This window comes from Psammomys obesus, unplaced genomic scaffold (assembly GCF_907164565.1).
Source record: "Psammomys obesus unplaced genomic scaffold, mPsaObe1.curated_primary_1811, whole genome shotgun sequence".
NCBI lineage: Eukaryota > Metazoa > Chordata > Mammalia > Rodentia > Muridae > Psammomys > Psammomys obesus.
The window spans coordinates 4,206,208-4,232,953 of record NW_026586550.1 but is presented as its reverse complement, the minus strand read 5'-3'; the positions used below and the strand labels follow the sequence as shown (position 1 = coordinate 4,232,953).

Here is a 26,746-nt window from a genome sequence, read left to right as displayed (position 1 = left end):
AGGAAGAAACTACTGGCTAGTTTGGGAGAATTGCTTCCCTCAGAGATCAGAAGATGCAAACTGGTCAAGTATATCTACAATGAAGAAGCATAGCATGGCTGGCGTGGTGTGTCTCAAGGCTACAGTCAAGAGCCATCTTAAATGAAGGCTGCAGTGTCCGAAGAAGTCATATTCTTCAATCCTTTAGGAGAGAAGGAAACTGTAGGGATGCTTAATCAAGGGCCCACCAGAGGGAGGTTGTATTCTCAATCAGCATGCTACAGAGGCCCTAGAAAGGCCACTGTTGTCCGGTAGGCAGCTGGGTCTCCAGTTCTGCAGTACCCTAGTCCTCCCTGTGGTAGCTAATGTCCATGTGCCCCAAGCAGGCTCCCTCTCCCACTACAGTGCTCTTGAGTTTGCCCCAAAGGAGCCACACCTCCCTGTAGCAAGGAGGTTACAGCAGGGATCCATAAGCCAGTGTAAACTCAGAACTCAGTCTCGCCAGTGTGAATGCAAGATATGTCCCAGGGGAAGTGGAGTCCTGCCATGTCTTCCCAAGGGCCTCCCTGCTTAGCTGCACTGTGCACTCTTCTTCCAGGGTTCCTTTTTTCAAATTAAAGCAGGAGTTTAGAGCATCCCCCAAACTGTGATTTTCTTCAGACCAACACTAGGCTGCAAAGCATGGAAAATGAAGCCTCTTCAGAGACCCAGAAGTCACTTCTATGCTGGCCTCATGGGGAAAGGGAGGTGAGGTGAATTGTCCATGTAGATGAAAGTAATTTGAAAATTTATATCAAGGTCTAAAAAGGAATGTCATTGTTACTATGAATCAATCTGTGCCAAGGGCCACCTGACTGCCTGGCACACAGACTTGGTGAGGTCCTGTCAGCTGATACTGGGCAGGGCCAGGACAGCAGGGCCCTCCACTTCTTCTTGAGTCCCTTGCTCCCACAGTGAAGGGTATCTAACAAGCTGCCTCCTCTCCCCATATGACCACCCCTTCCCCACACTTGACCACAGGAAGAGTCAGTCTAAAACCTCTATTATCCTACCCACCCCTGCCTGACATGAATTATTCTCTCATCTCAGAAGCCCAGCCTGCAGCTTTTGTCCGTAGCACATCTCCTCATGGCTGCTTGGATTGGAGCTCTCCCAGCATTCCCTTCATTTCTACATGAGCCTTGTCCAGACTCAGACTTTAAAGGAACTGTGTAGACAGTTGTGGTTGGCAGGGATACAAGGGAAACAGGGCCAGTATCCCACTGTACAGTGGTATAGCACATGGCCATCTACGGCCAGTGGTGTGTAGACACTGGCAGACCCACGCAGATCTAGACAGGTCTACACAGGAGATCTTCATCACATTAGAAAAAGCAGGATTTGGTCAGATGATTTGGTCAACTGTAGGCTCTGTGTAAGTGTTCTAGCATGTTAAAGCTGAGCTAAACTGGGGTACACTTTTACCTATCATATGTTCCACTTAGGATGGGCTTATCTGGGCATAACTCTGGGTAAGTTGAAGAGTGTCTCTCTGGCACTCTCTCTCTCTGTCTCTCTGTCTGTCTGTCTGTCTCTCTCTCTCTCTCTCTCTGTGTCTGTCTGTCTGTCTGTCTGTCTCTCTCTCTCTCTCTCTCTCTGTGTAGAAGGGTTGGTGTCTTGTACAGAATTAACCATATGATTTTGGAGACTGGCAAGTCCAAACTCTACAAGGTACACTGGATGGCTGGAGGCCCAAGGAAGAGCTTATGGCCGTCTGCATGCAGAATTCCCTCTGGCTCAGGGATGGCCAGCATTTTCCTCGCTGTAGGTCTTCACCTGGTTGGAAGAAGCCCACCACATCCTGGAGAGTCATCTCTTTGCCCCAAGACCCTGGAATTAAATGTTAGTTTTATATACCCACACCTCACACAAATAGGCTAAATAATGTTTTGTCAAGTGTCTTGGTATTGTGGTCCTGCTGAGCTGACACATAAAATTGACCATCACAGGACCCAAAGTGAAGGACACAGGTTCTGCCTGGATTTTAAGCTATTGGGATACATGGAAGGAAAGACAGCCACAGACAGAGATTTTAAGAGTGTGGAGTTCTCAAAGCACAGTGTCCAGGTGGCACCTCGCCCTCAATGTACAAGCTGGCTCTATGAGTTCAATACCATGGCTACCCTACAGTACCTGGACAGGGACCTCTTTGCATCTCTATTCTTCAATAACCTGCCCATCTCATATACCTGTTTAAGCCCCTGCCAGGAATGATGGCTAGGACACCAGGAGAAGCTCAGCATCTATGAGCATAGTAGCAGGGACAGGCCATTTTTCTTTCTGAGCTAAGGAACGCCTCTTAATACTTTCTTCTACTCCCCAGAGGGAATAAAAAATGTTTGCTATCACCTTCCTAGTACAAGTGGGGAATCAGCAGTCCAGAGATGCACAGTACCTAGGTTCATGTCATACAACAGGAGGTGGGGAAAAGACCCATTTTTCCTGTGGTCTCCTCCACAGGCCTTTCTCCTCCCTTGTCACTGCCTGTGACCTTCAGAGATTCCTGTGGTTTAAGCCAGTGCTCTTTCAATACCCCCAGAACCCTGCCACCTGACCTCTGTCTTGCCACGAGGTCATTCTGAAAGAATATTTTTTTTTTCAAATAAGAAATCCCTGTATGCAATAAAAGATATACTCTCTTCTGAGTGAAATATAAAGAGTTCATAGCAGCTGTCTCTCCCCGTTTGCATTTTCTTCTGGCCGATGGGAAGGACAGATAAAGATAATGGGATTTCTTCTTCTTTTTCTTCTTTTTTTTTTTTCCTTCCTCTCTCCCTGGAAGGTGGAAGTATAACAAATTGTTCTGTGAGTGAGCCTATTCTCTGTCTATGGTGCCTGGAGCAAGACATGGGCCTGTGGGGCAGAGCTGTGGTGGGAGAGGTCTCAGCCTGCAATTTTCTCCTTATGTAGGCATAGGAATACCAGGGTCACCTTCCTTCCTCCCCATGGCCACCACCTGCCTGTTTAATTCTGTTTTGACCCAGCACACTCTTTGGGGCCATAACGTATCAGTTATGTATCATAACGTATCAGACTGTCCACTGCAGAGAAGGCTGAAGCAGGAGGATCCCAAGTTCAAGGCAGTATGCCCAGGCTACAGAATGAGGTCAAGGCTAGACTGGGAAACTTGTAAGACCTTGATTTGGAATAAAAAAATGAAAGCAGTGAAGCCTGTGGATTTGGATTTGGCTTAGCCAGGTATATAGTGCTTGTGTAACACACAGGAGACCATGGGCTCAAAAGTCCCCTGAGCTGTGGTGGCTGAGAGACTTTCCCCTTCCTTGCCTCTCCTGTGACTAGCTAGGGTAGGGCACGTCACAGTTTACAAGACCTATGTTGCATTTCTACTTTAGAAATTACTTCTCATAAACCCTAAATTTCATAGGTCAGTCATTTTCTACTTGAAAACTTGCTGTCACAATAAATGGTTTAGATGGTCACCTAAAACATTAAAATAGTTTCAGATGGTCACCTCCCCCCCCCCCCCCCCGCTGGCGTCACTTTTCTTACCCTTTGCTGTGGTTTTTCAAAGGTCTGTGGATTGGACCTAGGACCCTGTGCATGCTAGACAAACATGCTACTGAGCTATATTTCTAGACCTCTTTTTACTTCTTATTATAAGACAGTGTCTCCACTAAATTGCCCAGGCTGGCCTGCAACTTGCTCTGTAGCCCAGGTAGACTTTGAACTTCTAATTCCCCTGCCTCAACCTCATGAGCAGTCAGGATTACAGTTCTACAGTACCATGCCAAATTTCTAACCCCAGTACTCATTCTTACCCTCTTCAAAGTTTTTCCAAATTTGTTTGTGGTCCTTGTCCCAGATCCTCCAGGGCAACAGATATAGAAAAAGTGAAGACCTTTGCTAGGTTGCCGTGGCCTTACCTGGTCACAGGTGTGTAGAAGAGCACCTTGTCTCCTCTTGCAGTTCCCCCCATGGGCTCTGTGTGATGGAATAGAGTGGGCTTCTGGAGAGAGCCTGCCACAAAGCCCAAGGGGTGGAAATTGAAGTGCCTGTTGGAAAGCAGGGCCTCCAGGCTCTGACTTTCCTGATGTAGTCTCCTTCTCATTTTGCCTGTCAGCAACAGCCTCCTGGGACAAGACCATCTGAGAGTGACTACAGGAGAGCTGGGCTTCAGGCTGTCACAAAGTATAAAGAACGCTCTGCCTGGAATAAAACAATGAAATGAGCTGTGGAGCTATGCTCTGCCAGACTCTCACCCCTTCCCTTTCTCTCTCTCTCTCTCTCTCTCTCTCTCTCTGTGTGTGTGTGTGTGTGTGGTGTGTATGTGTGTGTATAACCATGCATGTGTGAGCCTACCTGTAGGCAACACTTCAAGGGCAATAGTGCCAGACCTGCTGAAGTAGTCTGGGCTCAGAATGGTTTAGTCCCTCCACTCAACCTGCTTTTGAGTGGGAGGACTCTCAGAAACACTCTCAGAGGCAATGTTCCCTTCCAGGTAGGCTGCAGGATTTCTTCTCCTGTCCTGCAGGATTTCTTCTTCACTGCCAACTATATGCCTCCTCAAAGATTTGTGTACATACTATGTTCCCATCTTCCAGCAGCAGCTGCAAGTGCTTCTGGAACAGATCCTGAACACTCTTGTGATCTGTGCCCTGTCCCTTCACAGTTTTAGTCACCCCTCACATTTCTGCCTTATTTCATGTCTCTCCACCCTCACTGCTCTAAGATTGGCCTTTCCCCTTACCTTTCCCCATCCTACAGCCTCATGTGCTGTGCTCTTGTCTATTGGATCTTATGGGCATCACCTGACACTCAATAGTCCTCAAGCCTTTTTCTCCACCTTACTTATTCATAATTACAGATTCACACAAGTGAATTCAGAGTCACACAAGTGCCATATTGAACACACAGCTTTCATCAGCTAGGCAGAAGTGTGCTGTCCTTCACAGTCCAGCTTGGGGTGGCCCTTTCCTGCATGGTTCCTCTCATACCATGCTTCTTCCTGTCTCCATCCAAACCCCTTGGGAAGCTCAGTAAATATGAGTCTTGTTCACCTCTGTCACCTGCCCTGCACTGCATTGCCCAGAGCCCCATGCCACCAATAAATGTAGTTTGATCAGAGTGGAGCTCTGAGACTTTTCATGGTCTGCCTTTCAGCATGATAATCATAGCAGGTTCCTTTTCCAGATGATATGGTCGGTGTCCTCATCTGCAGAAGGTATTGTCAAGAGTTACCCAGACCCAAGGTTCATGTTTTAGTTGGAGCTTGGCGTATGCTCAAGTACCCAGAGGTATGTTCAGTACCCAGAGGAGTTTTTCCCCTCCCTGGACTCTAAGAGCAACCCATCTGTCTCAGCATCTACCCAGAGCACTGCCATTGGCTGACTTGTTGCATTGCCCCTTGGCTATCCTGCTGTGGTCACCTCATACAAAGCAAGACAGGGACACAAAGAGAAGGTTTTTATTTTTAAATTTTATTAAACATTTTAGCTAATTTATTTTATGTACGTATGGCGGGTTATGGAAACACATGGGTTCTGTATCACACATATGGAAGATAAAAGACAAGTTAAAAGAGTTAGTTCTCTCTTTCCACAATATGTTTCCTGGGGATTGAACTCAGGTTGCTAGGTTTGGCGGCAAGCATCTTACCTGACAAGCCATGTCATCAGGCCAAGAGTGTTTTTAGTACTAGTTTTCACAGGTTATGGTGGACATTCATCTGCTGCAGAAAGCATAGAACCCGGAATTTGGAGACCTGAACTCTTTATTCCTTTGCTGCTTAAAAAAAAAAAAAAATCTGACATTGAACATGCAACAATACAGCACACAAAATAAGGGGCGGACCCTTCCAGGGGCTTTCTGAGGCAACAGACAGTGGTGTATGTAGCACGGGGCCCTGGGCACTGCGTCTCATATCTTTAGATGGCAAGCCTACCATACCTCCTAAGTTCAGCTTAGCTTGTCACTCCGAGTATGGGTAAGAGTTTATGGACTCACACGTAGGTCAGAAGCACAGACTGCTCATCGGACAGGGAGGGAGACCAGCTTTGACTTTGGATTTTGCCTACTCCTCAGTGCCTGCTTTCCTTCCTAGTGCTTAATGGCTCACGCTTCTATCAGGGCAAGCCTGTGAAATAGGACAAGAGCATCCAGAAAGCTGAGCCTAAGTCCATGCTCAGATTTTTCCTATGTCTACTTATTGAAGACATAGGAAACATTTAATATTGATTTGTTGAAGAGCCAATAAACAAATCAAAAAAGCAAATGAATGATTGAGGAGGGCAGTGAGAATCCAGATAAATGACTGACAGTGGAGCTCTGGGGCTTCAGAAACTGGGTTTTGTATGTGGTGGGCATAGGATGTATGGAACAGTATGTGGATGGGAAGAAGCAAGAGCCAGCCTCTGGGAGGTTCCAAGGCAGGGTGAAAGGTTGGTCAGTGTGGACATGGAATGGGAATTGAACCCTCCAGTGGAGGTAATGTGGGGACGCTGGACAAGGAGAATAAATGTTGGGGAGCAGTTTCCTTGTTGATCTACTGAGAGTCTATCTAGATATTTAGGGGTCCTTTCCAGTTGTACCCCACACTCTCCTCCATGCAGAGATCAGCTCTGTGGCCAATTGGAGGGCCTTTCTTCTTTGCTACAGTCCCAGGAATGAAATTGCCAGTAGCAGTCACCCAAACACCCAGGTTCTCTTTCATCAGCAGTAGGTTGGAATGGCACATATCTTTATTTTTTTCTAAACCTTTCTGATACTTTAGGTTAAAAGCACATAGCAATTTTTCTGTATAAGAAGTAACAAAAATAACAGGCTTAAGGGCTCTGAAGGCAAGGCTAAGTGCTCCCTGAGTCCATCTCACAGTCCTTATGTCGGTGTTTAAGGAGATATCCCTAACTGTTTGAGATTAAAAGACAATAGCTATCGCCTTCCCGGTACCTACAGATAAACTTTGCCCAAGCATGGGCCTGGGTTAGAGGGTGTAATACTGAGTATCCCAGAGGGATCTTCCTGTAATACTAGGGCCTGTGACCAAGCACTGGCATCAGTGGTAAGTGTGAGTCCTGCCTGCCCACTGCCCAGCATCCTTAACCAGTATCCTAGCTGTGGGGAAAACGTGGCCATCCCATCAATATGGAAGGTCACTGTGGAAACAGAGGCTCAAGAGTCAAGGAAAGCAGCCCACTGGCAGTCTGTCAGACCTTCAAAGCTCCAAGTGGGAGATTTTAGTAGGCCAGCCACATGCAAGTGTGGGTCTGGTCACAGTTGAGGGTGCAAATTCAACCCTGTGTTTTCATTCTTCACACTCACATGGCCGGCCTTAGGTGGCCGTGCCTGAGCTGCATCCATACACATCCTCTGCCCTGAACACACCAAGAGCACAGGAACTCCTTTTGTGGACATCAAGTGACCCTAAATGGAAGACTGAAGTTCCCTAGATGTGAACTCAGCTGGCCAGTACACTGAACAGTGGCCTGGCACAATGGTGTCTATGTCTGGCTTCCTGAACTGACCTGTTTTTTCATTTTCTCTGTTGTAATGTCGGTGGAATGTGGGACAATAATCAAAGATGAGGTCGCACTTCTCAGTTCCCATAATCCTTTCTCTCAGGTTGCTAGCAGCAGCTCACAGCTTACCTCCAACTGTCATCTGCCATGGGATCAACATATACAACTGTGAGGTCCTCTTTGTACTGAGTATGAAACAGGCAGCCATTACTAAGCCACGGGTGCCCTTTCTGCATTTGCCTGTCTGTTCACCTATTCATTCATTGAATAAATATTTGTCAAGGGAGTCCTGTGCCCTGTGCACTGTGTGAGCCCTGATGGTTAGGTATATAGTATCACCAATTTCTTACTCCAAGGACATTCTGTGCCCCTGGGTAGACATGGCCTTTGTCTGCCCTACTTTTAAAAGTGGGGGCATGGAAACTGACTCCCATTTGCTTACATAATTACTGGACAAGACTTAGAACTATGGCTGCTGAGTATGCCTGGACAGGCTATGCATTGAACAACTTCAAGGGGAGTTTTGCAATGGAAATGCTACACATCTACACATCGGCCTGGAATCAGCAGTTTGTTGTCACTGTTTAGATGCCATTGAGATGTCCGTGGCCCTACTATGAATGCCACTATGTCTACCAAGCTAGAAGGCTGGGATCTGGACCTCAAGGAGAACCTTCCCCAGCCCAGCTGATAGTCTTAAATGTAGAACCTTTCCTGGCATGCCTTGAAGTTTCCCCTGTGATGTCTGCCGTGCCCTCCACACAGCTTCTGACTCCACCAAACGTCATTCACCATGCAAACAGAAGCTGCCCACTGCCATGTTCCTCAGCCTCGCTGGTCTTCACCAGGGTCCACTGTACTGAGAATTAGCTGCTTGACCAAAATGGAGTGATTCCTCTTCCTCTAGCCTGAAAGTTTGCAGACCTGCAGGGAGTTAAAAAAGCAAAGCAAAAGGGAACAGCACAACCCAATGACAGATGGAAACATGGGCCATCAGGTACTTCACAGAGTCCTTCTCTCCAGCACATCACCTACCTGTCCCAGGCCCAAATCACCATGAGCAATCCCAGCAGAATTATCTGCAGGCCTCAGAGACAGGCATCTGCAGTGAGTTCTCCACTCCAGTTAGCAAACATTCCTTTGAGTCTTAGCAGGGATGTCCTGGTAAAGCAAGGCTGGGCTAGGATATCAAGAGCCCTCTGTACCTCCCCAGGGTGAGACACTTCCCTTCTAAGCCTGGATCCCATGTTTGGTGAAATGAACAGTTCTAACCACAGCACGTACAGTGTAAGAAGAAATGGAACTTTTTGTGCCTCAAATGGGGCCAGAAAGGGAGGCACAGCCCAACCCTGGCAGGAGGGAAACAAAGCAGAGAATGTGCACATGTGGTTCTGGGGCCCATAGAGAAAAACAAAACAAAACAGAACAAAACCTCTGGCAGGCCAGGCAGGCAGTGCTATGCAAGGGAAGCTGTACCTATCTGCATGCACTCTGAGCAAGCCCAGTGTTCTACTCAACTCAAGAGTGCCAGCAGCTGCGAGCCAAGAAGTACTGTCTGGGCTTCTGGGAACCAGAGCAACAGCTATGTGCCTGGGACACATTATGCTGGACTTTAAGAGGCTGTTATTCCATTCCAGTGTGTGCTCATGGGATTGGTATCCATGTGTATGCACACACATATGTGTGAGCATGTATATGTACATATACTTCCGTGTGTTTATTTCAAGATTGTAATGTGTCATTTTCCTTCCACATATGATCTGTGCTAAATAGTGCAGAGGTTTCCAGCTGATGAGCAGTAAGCTCTTAGTGCCTTCCCTCTGTGTGCTCCATCAGCAAGGCCCAGGGGTGCATATGTTGAAGTGGAAGAAGGGAGGCAGGGATTTTATATATGCGTGTGTATATACATAAATATACATACATACATATGTGTATATATAGTGTATATGCATATACACTTAACATATATATTGAATATATTAAAATAATAAGTGTTGTCTAGATTCTAAGATGGATATTATCCACATTAGTTTTGTGGAGAGGGGAGTTTGGGGGAATAAGAATGGTCCACACACTTTTTACTTAGTCCTCTTCCAAGGGGGACTCACCTTTCCCTGCAAGGCATACCACAGGAAAAAGATGAAGGGCTATAGTGAGTGAAGCTGCAGCACAGATTTTACCAGCTCCAGCAGTTTCTGATACAGCCAGTGAGTGGGGCTACCATGGGTGCCAATGCTTTGCTGAGCACTTTGTGTCCTGTAGAGTTCTAGTTCATTCATTCATCCTGTGTACACTGCGTAGCTTCTTGATGTTCTGAGCTCTCACAGCAAACAGGTGCAGGGAAGAACAAGTGGTGCTATTTACACACTTTGTTTTGATGTAATTCGTTGACTTAGGACAAGAACTAGTGTTCTGCCCTCTCTGCCTTCTCTGCCTTGAGAACATCCAAACTGATGCTCTTGAGAGATTTTTGTTTGTTCTGGTCTATCTGTGAGTGCGTTCTGGAGATAGTGCTATGTGATACCTTTATGAAGCATGCAGGCTGCTCCCAAGGAGGACCCAAGGGCCTTTTTGATTTGCCACCACTCTCCCTGCAGAGTGGAGACAAGGAAGCGGGGCGAGGATGATCCTGCAGGATGAAGATATCACCACCAAGATCGAGAATGACTGGAAGAGACTCAACACAGTAGCCCACTACCAGGTGAGCTGACCACAGAAGCCAGGAGCTGGCCTAGTAGATGGCCATTTCCTTGGAACCTGTAGGTTTTTAAATTACAGCCACTCTGGGTTAGACACCAAGCCCCCAATGCATTCTTCACCAGCAATCCATTATTCTTGGTGACGCTGGGAGAGCTGATGTCACCCAGTCAGAGCTCCCTAGCCTAATTGGAGATAGAATGCTGACATGCATCCTTGTAGGGTGTGGGCAGATTCCCCAAGGTTGTTTGCTTAGCAGGCCTCATGGGAATTTAAGGCAGTATGATACCCAGAATGTTTAGGGAGGATAAAAGGGAGGGAGGGGCTACTGCCAGAAATTGCTCCATACCAAAGCTATAAGATAGAATATAGCTAGTACTCTGGTCTTTGTGTTGTGTTATCAAGGGAAAAAAGAAGCCCCCAAATACCAAGTCCCCATCAAGGTGCTAATTATCCCCTGTTGCCCCAAATAATCCTAATTTGTCCTTATTTCCTGGGATGAGTGGGAAGAGTTTTCGTGCCCAAGCCCTTCGAAGTCTTTATCCTATTAGGTTCCGGATGGTTCTGTGGTGGCTTTAGTATCCAAGCAAGTGACAGCCTATAATGCAGTGAACAACTCCACAGTCTCCAGGACTTCAGCAAGTAAATATGGTAAGATCTCATCAGGTGTCAAGGGCGGAAGGTAGGAGTATCCTGAGCAGGTGTGGCCAACAGACCTCATTCACTAGGGTAGAGGATCAGTCAGCTGATTGGGAAGGACAGCCAGGATGGGACAGAGGTAATTGGTTCTGATCACTACCTCTGGGGCATAAACTTTATTTGCAGGCAAAAGAAACACAGGGCTTGGAATAGCTGAGCTGATAAAGGGCTTGCTGTGAAAGTTGAGGATCTAAGTTTGATCTCCAGAGCTCATGTAAAACTGCCAGGCATGGTGGTGTATGCTTCTAATCTCAGCTCTGGAGAAGGGGAAATAGGAGGGTACCTCAAGCTTACTGGGTAGCCATTTTAGCCTAATGGTGAGGGAACCATCTCAAAAATCATGGGGGATGCACCTATGAAATGACTCACAAGGTTGACTTCTGGCCTCTGCAGATGTGCACACACATATGTATGCTCACCATGGATACATGCGCGCACACACACACACACACACACACACACACACACACACAAACACACATAGAACCTAACCTTCATGAGCTCATACAGTCTATAAAGTCTTACTCTCCCCCATCATCTCACATCAAGTTCACAATAATCTAGTGAATTAATTAATTATTATTTTCCTGTATTATTTATGTTGGTTATAACTCGGAAGCACAGAGGTTAAATGATTGGTAAAGCTCACACTATTATCATGCAGTGGAGTGAACGGCGAGGAGGGGAAGAATACTGGACATAATGCCAAAGCTCCAGAGATGCCATGTTCTTCCACTATTTATGTGCTTGGGGACACATAACCACCATGAGCAGTGGATTCTTGTTAGAAAAAAAAAGACAAACTTATTGTAGATGATAAAGAGGTGAACACACAAGCTGGGCACAGCAGGACATCATCCTTCGCCTGTTCAGTTCCCATTTTACCACCACACAAAAGAGAGGAAGGCGATTCGTCAAGTAAGTTAGAAGTGGTCTGGGCCAGAGCAGGACAGAGACGAGCAGATGCCTGGTGAGCCTCACCTGGCCAAGGCTCATCCAGGAAGTCTACCTGCTCTTCCACGTACACTTAATTGGATACACACTGCAGGACTTGAGAGCATGCACAAGGAAAAGCATAAAAGAAGTACAAGCTTACGTTTCTACAAATTGAATAATTAAGGGCTGACTCAATACCAAGTACAAGAGTGTGGGGGCTGTGTGAGTGGGTAGAATTTGCTGCAGATAATTTCTGGAGGTGGCAGGAAAGACATAAGCATTTTGGGAAATGTGCCACACTGAGGCGAAGTAACAGTGCCAGCCTGTGGTAGGAAGGATGAGACAATAGTGGCCTTGGCTGGGGAGAGGGGTGTCCTGTGAGTTGTTGGGGGTAGGACTATAGAGACTCACTCATACTGGGCTGCTGTACTCTTCGCATTGGCAGAGAACATGATCCGGTACACAGGCAGCCCAGACAGCCTCCGTTCCCGAACACCCATGATCACCCCTGACCTGGAAAGTGGGGTCAAGCTTTGGCATCTGGTGAAGAATCATGAGCATGGAGACCAGAAGGAAGGGGATCGGGGGAGCAAAATGGTGTCTGAGATCTATCTGACACGACTACTGGCCACAAAGGTATGGGACTTGAGAGCAGGGTGTAGTGAGTGTGTTTTCATAGAAAGGTCCTTCATCTGCCAGGAAAACACTGGGGCTGAGGGCTGAGGAGACAGTTCAGTTGGTAAAGACCTTGCTATGCAAGCATGAGAACCCAGGTTTGAAAGCCAGGAGCCTTCGTTAAAAGAGACATTCTGTACACAGTGCTTTGCTTGTGCTGGGAAGGCTGAGAAAGGGGATTGCTTTGGGTTTGCTGGCTGCCCAGTTTAGCCAAGTTGCAAGCTCCGGGTTCAGCAAAAATCCTGTCTCAAAAACTGTGGATAGGGATCAAGGAAGACACTTTGGGGTTCCCCTCTGGCTTCCACATATGCACACACATGCACAAACACATGCACACATGCATGCCCTCACATCATGCATATACATACTTGCTAGCACAGTTGCTAAGTGTGCACCAGGCCCTTTTGTTGTCCTCCCCTATCAGGCAATGTCATAAGCCTAGGGATGCCTCAGAACTGAGCTGCAGGACCCTGCTCAACCTGTCACTCCAGGCAGATCGCTGCAGACACGAGTTAGCACACAATCTAAAGTTTTACCTCCACCCTCCTCAGCACCCCTTCTCAGCTATAGACACTTGCTACATCCATTCTCATTCTCCCACTGTTCCTTAGAGAAGAACAGCTTGTTCTCAGGGGTACTATGTACCATCACTAAGGACAGAAACTGGGGCTGTAGCCGTAGCTTTGCTGACACCATTTCTAATCCTGATACTGGAGATGATCTGTGCCTACGATCCTAGCCTTTCTCTTAAGAGTCTGGGTTCTCTGGTCCTTCTATGGACCCAGATGGTCATTGACCAGGGTGGGTTGTGGCCAAGCAGAACCAACAGATTATATTTGTCAGCTCTGAACAAATCTCATTAGCATTTTTGGAAAGTGATACAACGGCACTGGCAGAGATATGAAACCAAACCCTGTGGCTGGCAGAGGGAGGTGGTTTTGCCTTGTCATCTGTCTCTATCTATGTTCTGTGTAGAGAGGAAAGGTAGAACTGTCAGAGACCTGTGAAATGGGAGAAGATCTGATAAAGAGTGTCACTCCCCAACTTTGGTGTCATGTTTAGCAGTGAGGCAGAGCACTGACCTCACTTGCCCTGTCCCAGAGGTAGCTTTTCAAACCCTTCTGCAGAACTGCCTAGGCTGAGCTGGATCTGAATGTCTCCCCTTCCCCAGGGCACACTGCAGAAGTTTGTGGATGACCTGTTCGAGACCATCTTCAGTACAGCCCACCGTGGCTCTGCCTTGCCCCTAGCCATCAAGTACATGTTCGACTTCCTTGATGAGCAGGCTGATAAGCATGGCATCCACGACCCACATGTCCGCCATACCTGGAAGAGCAACTGGTGAGTAAGGGTAGAAGGGCACATCTGGAATGACCAGTGGCTTGCACACCCAGGCCTGTATCAGGGAGAAAGGTTTTCTGGAAATGAGCTAGCCATTGTCTACCTCCTAGAGGAGTATCTAATCAATCCCAGTCTCTGGTCTTCCCCATCTTCTCACTTTCCTCTCCTCTAATCTGTCTTTGTACCATTTTTTCCAGTAAGTTTTCTGGATACCATACCATGCTAATCCAATGAGAAAAAGTTAATATATACCATTAAGCCAGGCATTGTGGCATTCAGCTACTTCCTTGGACAATATATCCAATATTGAAGATCTTAGATGAGTCAGACAGGATCCCTGCCCTGTAAGCTGGCAGATGAGGATGTGGGACAAGAGAGACATTTGTCCTTATACATGGACAAATGCTAGCCTAGAAAATACATATGTTGGACAAGGTCAGTAGGGTTTTGAGGTACAAGCAGATGGCACCCAGCTGAACAAGAAACATTCCAACCCCACCTAATAAGATTATCTTTTCCTTCCCAAACTCCTTTCCAAAAGCTGCCCAGAGTAACTTTGTGTTCCCTGGAGGCCACAGGATTTTCTAACTACTGACAATACTCCAGGCATCTCCACCGTGGCCCCCACTGTCTTCACCATCTGTATATAGCGAGTATTCTATTTGAGGTTAAAGTCACAAGGCAAGCATCAGTATTCAAAACAGGATGCAGAACCTTGAGGAAATGGGGCTCAGTAAATATTGATGAGACTCGGGCAGCAATGGCCTGCTCGAGAGTTCTACCTACAGCAGAGCTAGCTGATGTTTAGATTTATCCTCTAGAGCTGAACCTCATCACCTTTAGATGGTCTTTTTCAAGTCACTTTTCCCCAGCTATTTGTTTTAATGCAGCATAGGCCTAGAGCCCAGTCCTATAACTCCTAGGACTGGCCAGGCTCCAGGACACAACTAGGCACCCTGATGCCCATCCAGCAGCCCAGACCTGAAAACTGAGGAGGCAGAAGTCAGCCTGAAGTATCAGTGCTATTCATCTTCTGTGGACTTTCCCTCTTCCACTTGCAGAGGATCAATAGCCCCCAAAGAGGGTCAGCCCATGCAGCAGAGTCCTTTCCATACTTCTAAAGTGGAGGTCTCTAGAACTTGGGTTCCATCCTATACATCTGATGAGTTAGTGTCTTCCTCTCTGGATCCTGTCAGTATGACTTTTGGAGGAGTCTGAGGGACAGCACCCACTACATCTCTCTGACTACATCTTTACCTAGTGTCAGCCACCTTCACGTAGGACAAGTGCTCCACTGAGCCCTTCTGTTGGTGTTGCCCAGCAACACATGATGTTGCAAACCACCCCCCTAGATGCCAGCCTCCTTTCTGAATATCCCAAGGTCACAAGTGCTGCATTGAGACTTGAGAAGGCAATAGAAAGCCCAGGAAATAATCACAGTTCATGTACTGTAGGAAGAACTACATCACTTCAAGTTCTTCCTTAGAAGGTCATCTCCTGCCCCTGCCCTGATCCCTTGGTACGCTGGACAAGACACAATTAGAAATGACTGTGGACTTGAGTTCATTGTCCCTGCTGAGGGCATTGTCTCTTCATTCCTGACTCAAGGTGCCTCTCCCACCCCACCCCACCCTTACCAGTTCCCTTCAGGCTCTCTGTTAAGTAACAGCCCTTCTCATTTAGCCGGAGTGGCTGCAATCGGGCAGAGATGAGCACCACCACCGATGTTAATAACATGCTAATACTTCATTAGACAGGAGCTTTCATCACGCCTCTCTTCCTGTGTGGCGCACCTGCCTCCCTGCTGGGCTAAGGGACAGGGATAAACAGTTTCTCCACCATGTGCATTCCTACCACCTCTGCTCTGAGTGGGACTTAGGGAAACCCAGGGGATATTGGAGCAGGAGAATTAACTGGAAGGGAAACTGAGTCTCTTATTCAGATCTCCAAGCCCAGAGACCATGACCACCTTATAGGGAGGGTGGGAAGCTACCATGAGCTCCGGTACCTATATGCTATCACTCCATTCACTTCCTATCCTGGATTCGCAGTGATAAAGCAAATGACAGACAACAAATATTAGCAAACCTCAGTGGGCCTGTCCAAACCTTTTGTGACACTCATTGTGGAGACTTAATAAATGCTTTTGATTGGTTGGCATCCATGAATGTCAGGTTTTCCCGTATTTATAGTGTTTGTTGTTTGTATTATACAGACTGGCTGCTGGCAGATAGGACAAGAGAAAATATTGTATCTGATGCCTTGAAATAATGTAATTCAAAGATGTTAAGTTCTAAAAGGCAGGCCAAACACACGCAGGCAGTGTAACTATCACCAACCGTGAGCACAGCCACCAAAACAACAATAAAACATCAGGGGAAGAGGCAGGAGGCAAAGAGGTGCGAGCAAAGAGAGAGAAGCAGCCCTGCCAGCACTGTCCTCCTCCTTAGCAGCAGCTTGGCAGGCTTGTGGGAGCTGCAGAGTAGAATGAGCAGGAAAAGCACAGCCCAGAGAGGTGTCCTTCGGGACGGTCCTCCTCCTGCGGGTCTTCTTCTGTCTAGCAAACTCAGTGACTACAGAACCAGGCCACACTGTGTAATTTTCTCTTTGTGTCTGTATGTGGATCCCTACCTGCAGCCCACCTAATGAATACACCTTTGTTTTAAAATAAAATAAGTCAAGCATGGGCCTGAGCATGTTTGAGCCCTAGATTTGATCTGCAGTACAACATACAATTGTGTGTCGTGGTGCACACATGTAACCCCAGTGTTTAGGAATTAGAGGCAGAAGGATCCTCAGCTACATAGTAAATTTAAGGACAGCCTGGACTACATGAGAAATGGGGAAATGCGGAGCTGGGAAGATGGGGAACTGGGGAGATGGTTCACTTGTAAAGTGCTTGCCACGCATAAGCAAGGGCCTGAGTTCAAGCCCCAGCACCTATAGAAAAAGCTGGTCGTGGTGGTACACTTGTAAGTTACCACTGGAGAGACTGAGACAAGAGGGTCTCCAAAGCTTTCTGGCCAGCCAGTTTAGCCAAGCCAGTGAGAAGCCCTGTTTCAAAAGAACAAACTAAAACATTCAAGGTGGATGGCTTCTGAGTAATGACACTAGAAGGTGACCTCTAGTCTCCACATGCACAAACACACAAGTATACTCCTCCTTAAACACACACACAAAACAACAACAGTGAAGAACAAACTTGTCAAGTGTCCCAAGTATCCCCTCTGAGGAGCCTCTGCAGGGGCTGCTCTCTGGGTAGATTTGGCACCTAGCTGAGTCCAACATTCTCTGTGCTCAGCAGGAAGTGTTGTTTGCATGCATTTGGCTGCATATGTCTCTATAACCCTGGGCTGCAGGATTCTGGAGACAAAGGATGTGTCCCAGTCATAGTATTCCCTGTTGCTAGCCAAGTTCTTGGTAGGTAGTAGGTACTGACTGGAAGACAGGAGGGAAGGGATAGGACACTCTGAGTTTGATAAGGAGTTGGTGCTCTGTGCAGCTTGGTGGTAAAAGATCACTTGGTCACATCCACCCTCAGTGTCAGGTTTGTCACCAGGCAGGAGGTAGCCTTTGGCACCACACAGCAAGTGAGGGTGTGACTTCGGCCAACCAGTAAGCAGTCAGATACAAAAATCTAGATTCCTGAAAGCTCACCAAAGAAAGGATCCCAGCAAAGGCAGATAGGAATTAAGAATTCTGCTTTGTAACATGCATAGGTTGACGCTCATGCCAAAAGGAAGGTTCAGAGTCCCACATTACAACTGGGTATCACATCCTTTCAAGTTCCTCCAATGGTGCACCTCTAGATGATCGCGCCTGCACCCCTACCCTCAATCATGCTGACTTCCTGTATGCTGAATAGACCCACTTCTCTGCCTGTACCCTTGACTCCCACGGCAGTCACAGATGGTTCCTGGGTTCGGTGAAGTGTAGCTGTTATTCCTTCTCAGAACTCTCCATCAGGCTACACCTCACTGCCCCGTCATCCCTGACCAGCTGCTCCTTCCCTCCACACAGCCTGCCCCTGCGGTTTTGGGTGAACATGATCAAGAACCCTCAATTTGTGTTTGACATCCATAAGAACAGCATCACGGATGCCTGTCTCTCTGTGGTGGCCCAGACCTTCATGGATTCTTGTTCCACATCAGAGCACCGGCTGGGCAAGGACTCTCCCTCCAACAAGCTGCTGTATGCCAAGGACATTCCCAGCTACAAGAACTGGGTGGAGAGGTGAGCATGCCCCGTGGAAACCTGAGGCTGCCTGGCTGGAGCAGGCTACGACCATGGACCAGGGAGTGCTGCGCTGCAAGCAGGCTGCAGCTTCCAGACTAGTCACTGTCTCAGCTGATCCTGCAGCTGGAACATCCATGCTCAGGGCCTCCTTACTGGAGCAAGCACCGGTAACCATAGCAGAAGTTGCCATGTGACCCACCTCCCTATATGGAACAGCATGGATCTTAGCGGATAAAGTGTCTTTTAAGCCAGAAGGAGGTGTGGTCCATGATCTTCTCCCCACTGCTAACACACACACACAACACATACATGTACCATACACACAGATACTACATATGCATGCATAGCATGTATAACAAACAAATGCATGGACCGTATTCACAATATTGCATGCATGCATAGGTACCATGAACACTTGTATATACTATGTATACATAAAATCACAAGCATATATCTACACATATCTATATGCATCCATGTCCATTTACAATATACCATACACACAGTGCACAATGCATGCATGCAAACGTACATCCTCCCACCAATCGTTCTCCAGCCCTCCATTCCGCTTCCGCCTCTGTATACCTTGTCACGGTGGTGGTGGCGACTCCCTGAAGATTCCCCACTTCCACTGTCCCAGTTGGGGTTTTGCTTGTAGTTTGAGCAGAGAGGAGAGCCTGTTGCTTTCCTTAGAACCCTGACTGCTGTATTGACCTCACTGAGAGAACCTGACAGTTCAGTCTCCTGAACCTGGTATCTGATCAGCTTTACCTCATTTGGTGTGGCTTTTCTTTGTTTTTCTGTTTTGTTTTTCTGTGATTGTTTGTTTGTTTGTTTAAAGACTAATTTTTATGTTTATTAAACAAAGTAATAGGCTTTATTATAACATTTTCTACATGAGTATCATGCCCTCTGGTTATATGTACTCCATTACCCTCTGATTCTCAGATTTCTTCAGATTTTTACGTGGGAAAAGCTCAAGGCTGTCCCTAGCAATGTGAGCCTCACTCATTAACTGTGTGCAGACTTTGTCCGTAGGAGCTGAGTAGACAAGAGCTGCAGCTAGCTCACTGGGGACTGCTCCAGGGCATGCCACATGTTGAATGTCATCTATGACATGCACCATAGTATGAAGAAGGTGACAAGTTGTAAACGTTTAAATATACCTTTGAAGGAACCCAAATGGATTCTGTGCCATACAGCTGCCAGTGGCCATCAAGATCCCCGCTTTAGTTACAGACAAAAGTAAAGCTGGCCCTTGAAGCAGCACAGTGGGGTGTGGGGTGCTGCGCAGCTGGTTTCTCATGCATATACCCACTAAGCTGACATGATACATCTGTGGGCTCCACTCTGGGTGTACTGAACACATGGAAAACACTGGGCCTGACCCCTTTCACCTTGCAGTTCTCACCTCTGAGCATCTAACAATACCCACAAGCTGGAGTTGGGAAGGGGGAGACAAGGAGTGAGGCCTTCATTCTTCTGGGTCTGGAGACTTCAGTCATCCATTCACAGAGGCCTCTGAAAGCCAGATTCAGGAGGCATCACAACATGAGGCTCAAGATGACTTTCTCATCTGCATTTCTGTCCTCTGATGATAACACTCAGTTAAAGATCACTTTCTGCTTCTGTCGACCCCTCCAACTCATATTCACAAACATGGAAGAATCCAGAGCCCTTCCCTGAACAGGCACTTCCTGAGCTCTGATGGGGGACCCAGGGGCTTACATGCCACCTAAGTTGGGCAAAGCTTAGCAAGGAGAGTGCACTGAAGCCAGGGGTGGGACCCAACCCCTTCTTGTCAGAGCAAATGGCAGCCAGCCTTCCAGGTTCCCAGAGCTGGCCAACACTGGTATGGGGAAGGAGTAGCCAGGGGACTTTCAGAGGCTCTGTGAAGAGAGGGCTCACTGTAGGCAGAAATTCTGTGAGTTCAATAAGGGGGTCAAGGCTGACCTTTCTGTTCTTCGTGTGCAGTCAGCTGATGAGAACACTTGTTTGGAGTTCATTGTTCGGGCTTTAGTGCAGTCTCAACAATCGATAAGTCCTCTCTACTAAAGTCCCACCATGAAGGCCAGCGTGGCAGGAGTGGGAAGGAAACAACTGTATGTGAGGCAGAAAAGACTCCATAAGGGTCATGGTTAGGCTGGGGGATGGGGTGGGGTAGGACAGACTGGCTAGCTATGGGCTGGCCAAAGCCCTGGAGGGGGTGGAAGCATTAGTTGAGCCCTGAAGAGAGACTGAATCGGCTTATAGCAGATAGCCTGGGGCTGAGACCAGGGTAGGAGGCCGGTAACTGAGTAGCCTGTAGCCACTTGCCTCCACCCATCCAGAACTTTCAAAGATAAGGCCCTGTAGTTGATTCACCTGGGGCTAGCAGAGGACCACAGACATGTTCTGGTCACGTCCAGTCTCCTCAAGGCAAAGAGGACTATGAGAGATGAGGCTACACAGAGGGGACCTGATGTCACATGAGGGAGAAGACTGCAAGGCACATCCTAGCCAGCATGTCACTGGTGAGCTTCAGATGAGAAGGTTCCAGTCTCTGGTCTGATTTTGCCCTCTCCGCTCTTATTTTTCCATTCCTCTAACACCTCCCTCTCATCTCCTTCCCTGACACACACACACACACACACACACACACACACACACACATGCACACACACACACACACACATACACACACACACATACACACACACACACACACACACACACACACACACACACACACACACTTCCTAAATATTCTCTTTGGAGAATTGCATTACTCAAGCACCCTGCAGGAGGCAAATGATTGCAAAGGAAAGATGCTGAGCATCTTCTGTTTGTGGTGTAGAAAGGGTCTTTTTACTGTGTAGACAATGATCTCTAGCCTAGGCTACTATGCTCCTCAGGGACCATAAAGGCAGCAGAGGGAGCCTATGCTGTTTGTAAGATGCCTGACAGTTTCACAGGCTGGTAACAGAAGCAGCAGGGGCCTTCACTGCTGTTGACAGTTCCGTTCTTTCTGTGAGAACCTCCATTTTTTCCATCCTGCTCAGAGGCTCTGGTTTTCTACAGATGACAGAGTAGAACTTTCTGGACCAAAGCCTCGGACACAGCCATGTTCCAGGAGCTGCTGGGCATAGCACTGAAAGTGACAGAAAGGGCTGCTCAAGCTTCTCAAGAACAGGACCCCAAAGATAACCTCTCCTTCCCAAACCTATTTGGCTTGGTAGTTACAGGATCTGTGAGGGCACAGTGGCACAAATCTCCTCAGCAATGGCAAGGTTAGGACTCACCAGTGAAACCTCTGTGTTTCTGTTGGCATTTATTAGATCTAGATATAGTTTATTAGTGGGAATGAATTGAGACACCTGCTGGACCTTTAGTACCTGGAACATCATGACTCACCCATACCCTGTGTGTTGGAGCACTGAGATGAGTATTTTGGTGTGGAGCCTGCCTTGAAAAGAACAATGTCTTGTGGAGGAAATGACCAAAATGAAGCAGGTCAAAAATGCAAGGGCCATGGGTGTCTGAGGACAGAAAGGGAATGGGAGAGAATGTTGTGAAGGGCAAGAAGGAGTCCAGATGAGTCCAGGGCAGCACATCTTTCAAATGTTCTCAAGCTGCTTCCTGAAATGTCTCATCATTCAGCCTTTGTCTTCTTGCCTAGACAGCAGGCCAAGGGCCAAGACCTCCTTGCCAGCCATAGCAGGATCCATTCAACAGCCACTGGGCACCGTGCCTGCTGCAGGGAATGGGTGTTTTAGGCCACAAGTGTTTCCCTCTGACCATCCCCCTCCCTGGCCAGAGACCAGATGTCTTCTCCCTACCCCTTCCTTCCCTGAAGATGTAGTGGCAATCCCAGCAGACTGTGGCCCAAGGCAAGCCATCTCAGCCCTGCCTGGAAAGACTCTGGTCACAAATTGAGCTGTCATTTATGGTAGGCCTGGAGCTGATGGCTTGAGGAGCCCTAAAGAACCATTTATGACAGCCTGTCACCCAAGTACTGGACACTGTTGGGGACAGGCATCAGTCAGGGAAATGGCAAGGGGATGGGGCAGGAGTGCCTGTCAGAACAGGAAGGGATATAAGCTGAGAAAGACACGGAGCAGAGCCAATGAGACACTTGTGAAGAAAGCCTGAGCCCTTAGAGTCTAAGGGCTCATCACTGTCACCAGTACTCATAAAACCCTGAAGGAGTTTACCTTTTTAAACCCCATGCTGTACCTCACTTGCCTTACCTTGTCCTGACCTGGCATCTCTTCTCTCTTCCCCCATTCTAGTTCCTTATGCTGATGGCAACAGTCCTGCAGCCCAGGGTCTTGGTGTAACTAGGGGCACCAACTGTAGGGTCTCTTGACTTGCCAGTAATTCCCCATCTTTCCAGTTACCTCTTCTTTTTTCCTGCCACCTACAACCCCACAGCACATTATAAAGGATTAGAAAGTAGCCATGTTAGAAGCACAGGGACCTCTCACTTCCTCATTAGAAAACTGTGCAGTTCTCCTCTGGTGAGGAACTTAGAGGTCTGGTGCATAAAATGTCAAATTGCAGAAATTAAAAATGTAAATGCTGGCGTCTAATTAACCAGTTGACAGCAGTGCACAGCTGCAAGTGACAGTGACTGATTGCCTTCTGCCAGCCTCTCTCTCCCAGCAGCCTCTGCCTCTCTCTCTTCTAACCTCCAGAGAGCACAGGCCATCAGGGAAGAGCAACTGTTCAGAAGAACCTCCAGCGCTGCTGAAGAGGCACAAGGCAAGCTGGAGCCCTGTGCCAGGAACTGGGAACAAAGTAGATGATCTGGGCAGAAGCCCTCTGACTTCTGGTTCCTCTCTGTCTACCCCCTTATATCCTTTTCTTTGTGTCTGCTGTATAAGAGCTGTAGAGGGTGTTCCCTGGCTATGGCATGGAAGCCCAGATGGGACATTAACGTGATACCCAGCTGGTCACAGCATAGGCTCTCAGCTCTTGGACCTTCTCTGTCTCTTGTATACTCTCTGTATATGATTCCAGCTCCTTTCTGCCTCCCTCCTCTCACAGGTATTACTCAGACATTGGGAAGATGCCAGCGATAAGTGACCAGGACATGAATGCATATCTGGCTGAGCAGTCACGGATGCACATGAATGAGTTCAACACGATGAGTGCGCTCTCAGAGATATTCTCCTATGTGGGCAAATACAGTGAGGAGGTAAGCATTGCCCTGCCCTGCCAGCACTTATTGACATGGAGATGGGGGCCGTATCTGAATACTTCATGTATGGAAACAGCTCCATGAATCTTTTAGGGAAATTCTATTAACCAGTCCTAGGTTAGCACTGTGGTACTGAAATGGGCACTGAGGCTGATCCAATCTGTTTATTCTGCATCAACTCCTATTCTGCTCAGGTATAAAAACCTGTTTCATTTATTCCTCTCCACCTCCCAGCCTGGGACTGAATCCAAGGTCTTCCACATGCTAGGCAAGGGTTCTACTACTTCTTATTTTGAGATAGTCACCATAAACTGGCAAGACTGATCCTGAATTCACTTCGTACCCCTGGGACCCAGCCTAACCTTGAACTTGCCTCCTGCCTCAACCTTTCAGAGTATCTAGGAATCAATGTACTCCATCAGACCTACCTTATTTCCCTCCATTACTGCCTTTAATTTTTTTTTTCATTTTCCTCTCTGATCTGATTTTCTTTGAGGAAAGACTTCCTCACTCTTATGGATGGCAAAGTGTGCTATAGCATCCTGTGGAGTGGAACAGACCATAGTAGAATAGAAACTGAATGGAATAGGATGGAGTCAAATAAAAGAGAGTGAAATAGGTGGACAGAAAAGGAACGGCTCAGAAGGGGAATGAACAAAACCAGAATGGAATGAGATAGAAAGCATGTTTTTCATTGTTGTGTTCCCTGATTGGAAACTACCACCTGGGCGCCTGCCACTGTAGCTTCTGCCTTCGTTCTGGTTAGCATAAAGGTGCTGTGGGAGCTGCTTAGCTGTGTAGTACAGACCAAGCGGGTCAGGATAGAGTCCCTGAGGCTAAGCACAACATACCACCCTTCTTGGAGCAGAAGGTAATACTAAGCGCCAAAGCCCAGGCTCTTTCTGATAGCTTTGTTGGCCAAAGAAGTTCAAAAACCCTGTTAAAGTACCCCAGCAGGTCCAGAGCCCAGTGTCCTTCAGGCCATAAAGAACATATTCCATGACCCTCCTGTTAATGGATAGCACCACTGAGTCCCTTAGGAGAGGGACCCCTGCCACCAGCCTGCATTCCAATGATGGTCCAGGGAAAATTGTTCCAACGTATGGGAGGCAAGCTAATAAGGATATCCTGTGATATAGCATTGTAAGACTCCTGCATCACCTTGGAAAGGACCATCTCTTCACCTACCAGAACACCTGTCTAGTTTTAGTAATGACAGCAGCAAAGAACAATTCCTGGACAACTCAGTGGGCGGTTCTAGCATTGACATCCCCAATTAAAAATGCATTAACTAGTCACAAATCCAAAGCTCAAGAAGCCTCTAAGTCTCCCTAAGCTTAGCCAGCATTTTTGTTCACCAACTGTCATCCCTAACCTTCAGACCAGAGAGCATCCACCATGCTTGTCTGATGCCTCCAGTGGAGCAGGTATTGTGCCCAGGGTGCTCACGTGTCTGACCGGGCTTTTCCCACTGCACCCAAGCAAAGCAGATGTAGATTACAGAGAAGGGGTCATGATCTTTCAGAAAGATAATGTTTCATCCCAGATCACCCAGCTGGTGGAGCTGAATCTTGCATGTTCTGAGTCTCAAAAATGTCCACAAACTCCACAATCATTGTCAACCACCTGACCTCAGAAATGGGTTTGGTAGACCTTAGCTACTATGTGCCAATTACCAATTCAACTACATCCTTGTTCCTTTAGGGATATTTTAACAGATAAAGTTAAGCTGACTGTCTTTCTAAGTGTGGATATGTGGGCCCTAGGAGAAACACTCCCTGATTTTTAAAGGAAAAGTAGGATTTGTTAATAACAGAAAAGCACATCCTGCTCCCCCTGAGCACCTCACTTTTGCACAGCTATGGAACGCCCCAGATGCCATTGAGACTAGGTGATAGGGGCTTGTCTGCATAGGCATCTGCAGCAAAGTTTCTCCTGTCAGGCTTCCCTCACAAATAATGGAATGCACACACTATGCAGACGTGACAGCGTAGGTGTTAGTGTCCTGTGCTGCTGATGACATGGGTGTCCATATGACTCTCACCCTACCCATGTCACTCAAGCTGCTTACTTACACAGCAGTATCAGCAGCAGCAGGTACACTAATGCTCTGACAACATCCATACTGTCTTTGTGTACCCTAGAAACAGGCACATATACCCAGACTAGTAATCTTTTCTTTTTGATCCTTCCACAGATCCTTGGACCCCTGGACCATGATGACCAGTGTGGAAAGCAGAAACTGGCTTACAAACTAGAACAAGTCATAACCCTCATGAGCTTAGACAGCTGAGAACTGTCCTTCCAGGGCCATCCTGGAGGGAGGGACACACCAAGCCGTGCCTCAGTCTAGATTATCATCTTTACCAAGTGCAAGTTCCGACAGGCATCAGCAGCAACCCCCGAGCAGCGCAGTCTCTCCTTTCGTTTTTCTGCCTCTTCTGTCTCTCCCTCCTTCCAGAGTCTCATCTCTTTCAGTTGCTCTGCCAGTGTGATTGGACCACATCTCTGACCCTCGGTCAGTCAAAGAATGGCCAGGCCCATGGTGAGGGACCTGACCAGATGATCTCAGAGTGACACTCTTCCTCCCAGCTGCTCCTGGCCCCATGCATCAGCAGCAGGGCTCAAATAAGGATGAGGAGCTGAGAACAGAGAACACTACTATGCTGCTAATTCACCTTCTGCTTTGAGAATCCCTACTGTGGTCCAAAACCTGGCTTTGAGAAGCAACTGTGAGCTCAGTATTATCTGAAGTAGGAGACATCACTTGGATATCCCTTTCCACACACTCAACAACAAGGGAGTAGGCAGTGGGCCTGGGTGCTTTGTAACTGAGATAAAGGCCTTGCCTCCTATAGATGTTAGAGTGGGGACCAGTAGAAGTTTGAAGATGCTCTCCCAGGGGCTGCTGCCTACCTGTTTGTTGTCCAGTAGCCTTCTGTCCCCTTCTAATATCCTGGGAGACCTTCCAAGTGTCCATACAGACCTTCCTTCCCTTCCTGTGAAAAGTCAAACGGGAAAGCTAACAGTTACATTCTACCATAGAGATGCTCCTACATCATCTAATCTGGTTCCCAGTAGCAGAAATGTAACATGGAGAGAGAGAGAGAGAGAGAGAGAGAGAGAGAGAGAGAGAGAGAAATCATCTATGCCAGAAGCAACACTTACTGCTCTCTATTCACCCTACCCAAGTTCAAATATGTCATGACCATAGTCAAAGGGCCATTGCCAGAGCCTTGTGTGTTGTCTAGAGAAGGCTTCTCCATGCTCCTTTGTCACCATCACCAACGCTCACCGTGAACCGCAGAGCGCATCTAGGAGATTCTACCTCCAGCCGTCTCCGAGGCTCCATCCTCACTGTCTTTGAGAACTCCATAGAAAGCCAGGGCAGATAGCCCAGCCCTACCCCTCCTGCAGAATCTGGTACCATTGCTATGCAGATGACTTTGTCACTGGACTGTCTAGACTTCTGTGGGAATTGTTTCAT

At 47.6% G+C, this 26,746-nt stretch overlaps 1 protein-coding gene across 1 annotated transcript in view; it reads left to right on the top strand.

The window, feature by feature from the left end:
• Nucleotides 1-26,399, top strand: part of Plxna4 (plexin A4) — a 446,010-nt gene extending 419,611 nt beyond the window's left edge. Inside the window, exons 26-32 of the mRNA XM_055602031.1 lie at nucleotides 10,091-10,194; nucleotides 10,742-10,841; nucleotides 12,271-12,461; nucleotides 13,672-13,841; nucleotides 17,862-18,074; nucleotides 23,106-23,256; nucleotides 25,457-26,399. Of these exons, the coding sequence (XP_055458006.1) occupies nucleotides 10,091-10,194; nucleotides 10,742-10,841; nucleotides 12,271-12,461; nucleotides 13,672-13,841; nucleotides 17,862-18,074; nucleotides 23,106-23,256; nucleotides 25,457-25,552 (1,025 nt within the window). The 3' untranslated portion in view covers nucleotides 25,553-26,399. The remainder of the gene's footprint in view (nucleotides 1-10,090; nucleotides 10,195-10,741; nucleotides 10,842-12,270; nucleotides 12,462-13,671; nucleotides 13,842-17,861; nucleotides 18,075-23,105; nucleotides 23,257-25,456) is intronic.
• The last annotated feature ends 347 nt before the right edge of the window (nucleotides 26,400-26,746 follow it).